This window comes from Mizuhopecten yessoensis, unplaced genomic scaffold, assembly GCF_002113885.1.
Source record: "Mizuhopecten yessoensis strain PY_sf001 unplaced genomic scaffold, ASM211388v2 scaffold3375, whole genome shotgun sequence".
NCBI lineage: Eukaryota > Metazoa > Mollusca > Bivalvia > Pectinida > Pectinidae > Mizuhopecten > Mizuhopecten yessoensis.
In genome coordinates, this window is record NW_018405013.1 from 226,438 (window position 1) to 236,615 (window position 10,178).

The window sequence follows — 10,178 nt, forward strand, 5'->3', positions numbered from 1 at the left end:
CCAATTTTACAATTTAAAACCATCTTTCTTCAAGGATAATTCTCACCAAGTAAGAATAATTTCCAACAGAAAATTGTCAAAATATACCCAAAAGTATTGTTTCCCTATATAAACTATAGTAAACTTTACCCACTCCCCAAGGGAGAACGGATAGCTCGGGGGGTCCTGAAATTTACAATTTAAATAAAGCCCCTGATGATCTTTCCATCCATGCAGCGAAAAAAATGACTGTAATACCTCTGAGTCTGGAGATGAAGATTTTTGAAATATTGGTTTCTCAGACGAAATCTTAAGATAAACTCTACATCTGTCAAGGAGCAGACATATAAAACACTTGTCAGACCATCCCTAGAATATGCCTGCTCAGTTTGGGACCCTTATACTAAAACAGACATAAGCAAAATAGAAATGGTGCAGCGTAGAGCAGCCAGATTAGTCACCAACAAATTTAGAAACACCTCCAGTGTTGGTGACATGCTTCAACACCTTAACTGACAATCACTTGAAGACAGAAGGAGAGTCATGCGACTGACAACACTATACATAAAACTATACATGACAAAGTCAATATAAGAAAAGACCAACTCATACCTCCATCCCACCACACAAGACACGCACACCAGAACTCATATCAAACACTCTCATGTAGAACACAGGTACGACAACAATCCTTTTCCCCCTCGTACCATATATAGTAGACTGGAATAACCTGCCTCCGGATATAACCTCCATTACCTCTTCTGACTGCTTCAAACTGTCCCTAAACAAAAAACAATTCTAACTCCCATACTTTATAAATATTCCCTTTCACTATCTTTTATCTTTTCTTCTCTTGGCCTAGCACCCACTATCACATGGCATGATCTTCAAATAGATGAAGGTGGTCATTACTATGTAGAATTATAGGAAATACTTTTTTAGATGTTATATCATTGTTAGTTTTTTTACAATATATTATGATAAATTAAGTGTTTAAATGGTCCACACAAATGTTATATATGTTTTTGTAACTCATAGGGGGGTATGTATTATAAATATTAAAGTGATGCATTGCTAGCCCTTGTGTATAGGGAAACACGATTCTTTGTTTCCCCATGCCAAGAATCATGTTTCAGGAGGGCAAATCGTAGTGATTCCCTAATCAGACAAGTTCTTATATAGACGAGGTAAAAGAATACTTGTTATAGAAAAACACGACCAGACCATATGCCCAACCCTGTGTTAATCTAAAGTAACAGTTATTTGCAACTTGTTTCATAACATGAAATGTGATCATCTGTGCCTGTCTTGAATATATAGGTATATCAGATGCATGAAATGTAAAACTATATGGGCAACAAATGTTTTAGTTCGTCAGAGTCCCTGAAAGAAAATATAAAACGCCTGCCAAATAATTAACACATCACTTAGTACAGGTAAATTGCTTACCTACATCCCAACATTGAAGCCAAGTGAAACCAAAACGAATTCAATTTTTGTGGTAAAAGTAGAGAAGTTCCAAATGTCAATATTATTACTCTATATATTCTTACCTACATACCTACATGTTCCGAATGACAAAAATCTCGTCATAGCCGCGTTCTGGTAACCGGAAGCTCATGAATATAAGGAATGTCAATGCAGTCGACAGGGGATGTGATTACTGACAGCGAGCTAATAACGTGTTCACGGACATTACTGACACCACAAAGAGTTCATAAGTAAGTGAAATAATCATTAAATAACGTAGAAATACTTCCATCCTTGTAGACTGTTCTTAAGATCAGACATTTCTATCGTTTCGCAAAACGATGGTCGTTACCATGGCATGCGAACGATAACTAGTCTGTACTAGGAGTCGAGACCTGTCATAAGGCCTAGACTATTGATGCAGTTAGCTCGCTGTTCAAAGCAATGCATCTGATTTGCAGACTGGATGATCTTTTGGTAACATACAATTCGCCTTTCCAAGCCTGTTTGTTGATATTTTATGTCCTTACCATTTGTTCAAAACATTACATGCAGGCATTTTTAATTAGCCGAATGGGAATATAGTATATATACTCAGTACAGTGCTTTACTTATTTGTCATTCTAAATTCACAATTGTCGGATTGTTGTAATCTCTTGACTGTATCATTGTTAAAGTACTTATTCGTTCATATTTGTTGAAAAGTACATGTACAGACACCTACTGTGAGTACTGGAATTTCAGTGACTTATGTTGAACATGACAGGGAATGTTTTCACTATTGTACGTATGATCAAGTGTTAAAAGAATAATTGCTTACCTTGCATGGTCATGCAGGTACTGGACTTCTTCATAATTTCTGTGTATAAAGACCCATAGAAACATTACATCTTGCCGAATATTCCCCACATCAAATCCGATGTTTGAGTTTCAGTACCTGGTAGGTGCTGTACACTTCGTACTTAGTACTTTTTTTGAAGACAAAAAATGCAGAATAATCATCAAATGTAAAATCAGCAGCACTCAGGACACCAAAAAAACCCAACAAAGTACAAAGGTAAAACATAACCAAAACCAGTAATTTTCCCCACTATTTCTATATAGGCTTTGTTTGTTAGGAAGGTTCATCTCATTATCTTAGTACTAGAAGGAAGACAATATTTGGCAGCTTGTTTTTACAGGTCTGGATCCCACATATATTGCCTCATACATATGTATATACAGTTGGTCAAGTAGGGAACATCTGTACATGTATCAGGTTCAGGCCAGTTATTTTTCATTGAGCCTGCATGGACCTTATACATACTCTGCAAACAGGCTAGGGTAGGTTGGACTATTTTGCCCCAAATTTGACTGCCTTTTCAAGCAAAGATCTTCCAAGAATGAACATTCATGAACATTCTACATCTACTAGTAAAACTATACAGGCATGCAATGTCAATAAAGACAGTACAATGGAAAAAAGGCACCTGTCCTGATGGACAGGAAATTTTAGTAGTGATTCTGGAGTGTTCTTAGATAGTTTGACAAATAAAATATTAGATATGGTCTATGCTTCTCCAACATTAAATGACTAATCAATAAAAAGTTATTGCACCAGAGTCTACAAGACAAGTGGTATTATACTGTCGATAGAAATCAGTCTGTCATGCATAGCTTTGTACACAATGTCATAGTACCGTAAATATAACTGTACAAGATTTTGGATTTCTGAGTCCAACCATATTGGCAAGCCCCTGAACACACTGTGGAGCTGTTCCATTTAGTACCTTGCATGGGTACACTAAAATTTTGTACTTCAGCCTGCATCACTCAGTTAACCAATTTAATGAATATAACACTGTTGTAATCCGAAGCCTTGTAATCTGCTCTCATTTTGAGTACAGATAACCAGAGATACTGCAGTGTCCTGGACCCTCTACAGATGGCTAGCTCGTGTATCAGATATACCACAGAGCAGGGGTGCACTACTGTTGTCCAAGTAACTGAGACCTAACAATTGAAAGCACATGCATCTGTATTGATAAACTGATGGATACATCCACTGTTCCTGACCTGGTAATAACATGATTTTGCAATGTTAATCTGGAGAGATCAAGATTTCTTCCCACTATATAATATTAATGCTATTCTTCACTCATGTACAAAAACAAAAAATCACTAAAACACAAACATATGTTATAATAAAAGTATGGTAAAAGGAAAACGTAGCCTTAGGCAGAGCTGCACTGTGATACACCATCAATTTCTCAGAATTTCATATACTAATCCACACCCATTTTCAAAGGTCCCGGCTTGTCTTAGTCCCCAATTTAGTTTAAATTTTCTCAGTGATAGTAAATATTTCAGTCGTAATGTTTTCAATCTAGCAGCTGGCTTGGTTGAAAACAAGTTTGCTGAGGCAGACGATGATGCATTGCAGAAGGTTATTGATTGATGCTGTTTCTTAACATGAATATAATTTTCTGAAACACCAACTTTATCTGGTACATATATATAGGTAATCATGGAACACTGTGGTGATATAAAATAAAAAAGTAGGTTCACATCAAAATAGTGGTCGATAAAAACAATAGAATTGGGTAAGATATTTCCTTATCGTCCCACAGCACCGACAGCTAGAGAGCCAACTGTTTCACACAGACAATTGCTACAATGCACATACAATATTAACAGTTAGCTGTGTCAGTGTTTGGTGGATCTGTGTTAGGTGTGTTAACATGGGTCTGTGTGAGGTGTGTTGACGTGGGTCTGTGTGAGTTGTGTTGACATGGGTCTGTGTGAGGTGTGTTGACATGGGTCTGTGTAATGTGTGTTAACATTGATATGTGAGGTGTGTTGTCATGGGACTGTGTGAGGTTTGTTGACAGGGGTCTGTGTGAGGTGTGTTGACATGGGTCTGTGTGAGTTGTGTTGACATGGGTCTGTGTGAGGTGTGTTGAATTGGGTCTGTGTGAGGTGTGTTGACATGGGTCTGTGTGAGATGTGTTGACATGGGTCTGTGTAAGGTGTGTTGACATGGGTCTGTGTGAGGTGTGTTGAATTGGGTCTGTGTGAGGTGTGTTGACATGGGTCTGTGTGAGAAGTGTTGACATGGGTCTGTGTGAGGTGTGTTGACATGGGTCTGTGTAAGGTGTGTTAACATTTATCTGTTAGATGTGTTGACATGGGTCTGTGTAAGGTGTGTAGACATTGATCTGTGAGGTGTGTAGACATGGGTCTGTGTGAGATGTGTTGACATGGGTCTGTGTAAGGTGTGTTAACATTGAATTGTGAGGTGTGGTGACATGGGTCTGTGTGAGGTGTGTTGACATGGGTCTGTGTGAGGTGTGGTGAATTGGGTCTGTGTGAGGTGTGTTGATGTGGGTATGTGTGAGATGTGGTGACATGGGTCTGTGTGAGGTGTGTTGAATTAGGTCTGTGTGAGGTGTGTTGAATTGGGTCTGTGTGAGATGTGTTGAATTGGGTCTGTGTGAGGTGTGTTGAGATGGGTCTGTGTGAGGTGTGGTGAATTGGGTCTGTGTGAGGTGTGTTGATGTGGGTATGTGTGAGATGTGGTGACATGGGTCTGTGTGAGATGTGTTGAAGTGGGTCTGTGTGAGGTGTGTTGAATTGGGTCTGTGTGAGGTGTGTTGATGTGGGTATGTGTGAGATGTGGTGACATGGGTCTGTGTGAGGGGTGTTGAATTAGGTCTGTGTGAGATGTGTTGAATTGGGTCTGTGTGAGGTGTGTTGACATGGGTCTGTGTGAGAAGTGTTGACATGGGTCTGTGTGAGGTGTGTTGTCATGGGTCTGTGTGAGATGTGTTGACATGGGTCTGTGTAAGGTGTGTTGACATGGGTCTGTGTGAGGTGTGTTGAATTGGGTCTGTGTGAGGTGTGTTGATGTGGGTCTGTGTGAGGTGTGTTGAATTGGGTCTGTGTGAGTTGTGTTGACATGGGTCTGTGTGAGATGTGGTGACATGGGTCTGTGTGAGGTGTGTTGAATTAGGTCTGTGTGAGATGTGTTGAATTGGGTCTGTGTGAGGTGTGTTGACATGGGTCTGTGTGAGGTGTGGTGACTTGGGTCTGTGTGAGGTGTGTTGAATTGGGGATGTGTGAGGTGTGTTGCTGTGGGTCTATGTGAGGTGTGTTGATGTGGGTCTGTGTGAGGTGTGTTGAATTGGGGATGTGTGAGGTGTGTTGCTGTGGGTCTATGGGAGGTGTGTTGATGTGGGTCTGTGTGAGGGGTGTTGAATTGGGTCTGTGTGAGGTGTGTTGTCATGGGTCTGTGTGAGGTGTGGTGAATTGGGTCTGTGTGAGGTGTGTTGATGTGGGTCTGTGTGAGATGTTTTGACATGGTTCTGTGTGTTAACTGTTCTAAGGTATATCAGCTGTGAATGTGTTATTGCTAGGTGAAATGACTTAGTTAATGTGTTATTGGACATTGGTCCACGCCCCCCCATCACCACACTTTAGCACAGACAGAGCTATAAACTCCTCACCCTCGTTAAGTATATAAGGAATTCCTAATCTAGCAGTTACAGGAGAAAACTGGAACAATGTCATAAGATTGTATGTTGGTTTATTCCATCTGTATTTTGGATATTGATTTTACATGAAAGTTACACTGTATGGCAGAATCCAGTGCAATGGCCAACTAAGTCTTAGACTGCAGGTGAAAGCTAGACTCCTTTTACTCGTATGATTGGCTGCTGTTAGGTGGGTTTTTCCTGCAAATATACACTCTGAGATGGCAAACGAAGACTAGACTGCAGACTTGTCCACGAATGGTGTATAACCATGGAAACACATATAATCTAGTAGACCTAGTCTGTGACACTTGCTCTGGTAATTTGGACGAGATCTGCTGAGAGAGCTAGAATGACAGCATGCCTTGTGTCGTGTACTAACACACTGTGCTGTTAGGGTGTGAACTGCAACACGTGTGTCAGGGTGTGCAATCGGCATGTGTCATTACCTCACTACCTAGTGTGGTTGCTAAATAATTGTGTGGTATTTTGTGATATTGGCTTATGTGTGGTTGTCATGTATGGTTTGAATGTTCATTGTATTCCTGTTTGCCTTGTGACCTGTGTGTGTGTGTATTTTTTATCTCAGAAGTGAAAAAAAACATTGTTTTATGATAAAATCTAATCAACATTGTGATGGAGATCGGCGACATCATCGTAATTCTTTCAGAATCTCTGACTATAAACCAAGTCTCTGATCCCCAGAGTGCCATGTGAGGCATCAAGGAGGCAGTAACTGGGTGTTCCTGGAGTTCACACTTAAAAGAACATTAAGTAAAGAAAGAAGTAAGGCAATCTAACAGTATTGTGTTTACTGCGAGAAGTTTTCAGTGTTCTTGTACATAAACAGTTGTACGTACGTGTACATAGTGTTATAAATATTTGATGAAACTCTCTGTAAAGCTGAAAACTCTGGAAACAGTCAGGGTATTTTGTCTTGTTCAAAAACATTACATAAATCAAGTCAAATTGTATCTTATTCAATATTATTCCCCCAGTTATACAACCGTACAACACTTTAGGTTTGCACTGTGCCAGTTTTCCAGACAAATTTCATTTGGTCTGACACCTCCAATTGTTAAATTTTGTATATCAGGACCTTTTGGGATGTCATTTAAGTGTTGTATGTTGAACTTTAATCTGTTACAGAGTTATCGTCCTTTGATCACCTTGTATTTCTTTGCAGTCATTTATGTAGGATTTTTAAGGCTAGTCCTGAAGGTCTTTTTCAAACTGATGATTAGTCCTATTTCAAGTTCATTGCGTTCTCAAAATGTGGGCAAGTACAAAAGTTGACCGGTTAAAATATTATTTGGTCGGTTCAAATAGAAGTTACTGAATAGCCTGAGTTATGACTCCTGGACTTGTATTTCTGTGTCCTGAAAATCAGTGCTTTGTCTTGGGCGAATACATATTTCACTGAAATTTGAAATCGTTGTAAAGGCGAACAAACAACAAGCACATGAAATTGCAAATTTTGTATGTTGTTCCACTGAATACAGAGTTATGGCCCTTTGTTAATTTTTCCTACTGAACTTTGTGCAGAGGTGGGGGAATGCTATCAATATTTTGCCTTGTTTTTAGACATTTATAATGATAAATAATAATAAATTACAACATTTGATAAAGCGCCCTCTCTTGCTGACATAAGTCAGTCTCTAAAGCGCTTTATATTTACAGTACATAGATATACAATTAATACAATTAGCATATACGTTAATGAATACAATTTCGAGGAATTCGCAGGGGCTGCCTTATCAGGCACTTACTACTAGTCCTATGCCACCTGGCTATTATCTCCCTATGTTTGTATGCCTGTGGGTGTGCTGGAGATGTATTGTGTTCTGTTTGTAGTGGGCACGTGCTCGAACGGTATAATTTATAGTGCCACCTCACTTGAATGCTACGTATACAGCACAGATACCGCAACATCCACCCCAGACAAATTTATATTCCACATGGGTTGTTGGAGTTGTGTGGGCAGGAGAAAAACACTTTCTCTGAATATCCATGAATACGACAACTTCGGGGATGGAACCCGGCCGCCTGCGTGGAAGGCCGGATTGTTAACTACTCGAGCAATCCGCCCAGAAATATTTTATATTTCATGTTTTTTATAAATATTTATGCATTTGCATTGCAATCCACTTTATGAACATTAATATCAATGTCTGTTGTGAAAATGACAGTTGAGTTTGATTCCTAATGCTGATGATATCTATGATCTATGTCAAAGTAATTTAAAAACCGGATAAAATATGTGTCATCGTCAGTCCAGGATTTACTGTTGCTGCTTGTGGGAATGGCTAGATTGAATTGGGACAAAGGAGATGGGAGATGTAATGGTCATATTCCATATTTACGATAAGTTTTGGGGCTCATTGTCTTTAATTTAAACTTTTCCTTTTAGATTGGTATATAAATTTATTGATGAATTTTGATATTTTTGAAAAAAATCTTTGTAAATATGCTATCATTTAACTGAAAACCTTCTTGAACCCTGAATGTCAAAGGTTAGGGGCCGGGTGGCAGAATGGTTAAGACATTTGACCTACTACAGTCACCAGTCGTTTACCACTGGGTTGTGAGTTCAAGGCTTGCATGGGGCAGTTGCCAGGCACCTCCGCAGGTCGGTAGTTTTTCTTCAGGTACTCGGGTTTCCACCTTCACCAAAACCTGGCTCTTCCTGTTAAGTGACCATAGCTGTTATTACTAGGATATAAAGCACAAACAAACCAAAATGAGTATTAAATAACCAATAAATTATCCAGATAAGGTGATATAAAATGATTTATTATCGGATCCAAGGTTAAAAGTCATGTAATGATATCCTTGTCTTGTTAAACATGAACAGGTCCCTGTATTCGTTTTCAGTTATGATTTCTGATAAATTGTGTAATATCTGTCGAGGGACACGCAAAACATATCCCATTGTTGGTAATAAATGGATGACATTGACGGTCCAACACAGCATTGAGTCATGCCGTGTTATTTGGCCGGTTTTCTCCTGCAGGCTGGTATTGAATCTGTGTACAATAACATCATCAGGGACCTGCTGATTTCCAAATGAGATTTCCTTCTCTGTGACTGGTAGTTCTGCATTTAACTTTAAATTTCTAAGGCTGCAGTAATGCAGATCTGTACTTCTGATAGATCTCATTTAATCATGAAACTATTACGGAGTAAAAAAGGTAATTCACAGCTATTCCTGACTGCTTTGGTTTTTCACCACCAGCCTTAAGCTTAGATTGGAAAAATTCACAGTACATATATATATCAAAGTAAATCTCTATCCACTAAAATTATGATTTTCTGAAGTCTTCCTTGTTATGAAATATAGATCTATAAGGTAATTGGGAATCAAAATTGTGTTCTGCTTAAATGGCTTAAACCAACCAACCCTGTCAAACAGCACAACACAATTTCTTAATTTCCCCTAAAGATGCTTCATTTCACAAAAAGGACTGAAGGAGATCACCATTTTCATCTCCAAAAATTCAAAAAAGAAAAAGATAGGAATTGATTTAGATGTTTTGATACACGGGTAGCATTACAAGGGTCCAGCCATATGTTGGGTTATTAGACATTACAAATAGCTATAGGTCATATTATGTAGCAACCTAAGTTACTTTCTTGTTACTTAAATTTCACCAAATTAACTTGTCAGATTGTGAACCAAATTAACTGTAATGGTTCTATTTCTGTACTGCTTAAGGAACCCTGTCTCACTGCACTGTTGTTTTTTCGGATATACAGTAACTACATCCCCTCAACCCTTTCACCCCTATGCAACTTTAGTAGACTCTCCCATGCATTGATCTGGGTGAGTCCATCATGGTCTACATTGGTGAAAGGGTTAACTTCCATTAAGATATAACTGTAGCACATTTGAGCTTGTACACTTCTGTTGTCCAGGTAGCTCAATCAGTTTCAGCCAGGGTTCGCGCTGGCAGTCGCCACTGGCACCATTGGCTAAAGTAAAACATGATTGGCATTTTGAAATTGCTCTTGGCGAAAATGTTGACGTGAGGCTTTTATTTAAGTTACTGTCGACAATAGAAAAAAACTTTGAGCAATTGTTACAGGTAAATTTAGCCTCCAGACACCGCTTGTGTACTACAATGTCACGGTTAAATGCATTTCCGATGAATGGCAAGGTCAGAATATTGGTAAATGATTCAGGTGACACTGGTAAGATAGTGTTGTATCATGGAGTAC

The 10,178-nt window shown here is 39.0% G+C and overlaps 2 protein-coding genes across 4 annotated transcripts in view; one reads left to right on the top strand and one right to left on the bottom strand.

The window, feature by feature from the left end:
• The window catches only part of LOC110447433 (sprT-like domain-containing protein Spartan), a 13,663-nt gene extending 12,174 nt beyond the window's left edge, over positions 1 to 1,489 (bottom strand). Inside the window, exon 1 of one of the 2 annotated variants that reach the window (XM_021493127.1) lies at positions 1,429 to 1,489. In XM_021493127.1, the coding sequence (XP_021348802.1) occupies positions 1,429 to 1,442 (14 nt within the window). In that variant the 5' untranslated portion in view covers positions 1,443 to 1,489. The remainder of the gene's footprint in view (positions 1 to 1,428) is intronic. The other variant, XM_021493128.1, reaches the window with a different exon arrangement.
• Positions 1,490 to 1,595: 106 nt separating this feature from the next.
• LOC110447434 overlaps positions 1,596 to 10,178 on the top strand; it is a 46,044-nt gene continuing 37,461 nt past the window's right edge. For both annotated transcript variants that reach the window (XR_002462591.1, XM_021493130.1), the window contains exon 1: positions 1,596 to 1,700. The gene's annotated coding sequence lies outside the window, so the exon portion shown is untranslated. The remainder of the gene's footprint in view (positions 1,701 to 10,178) is intronic.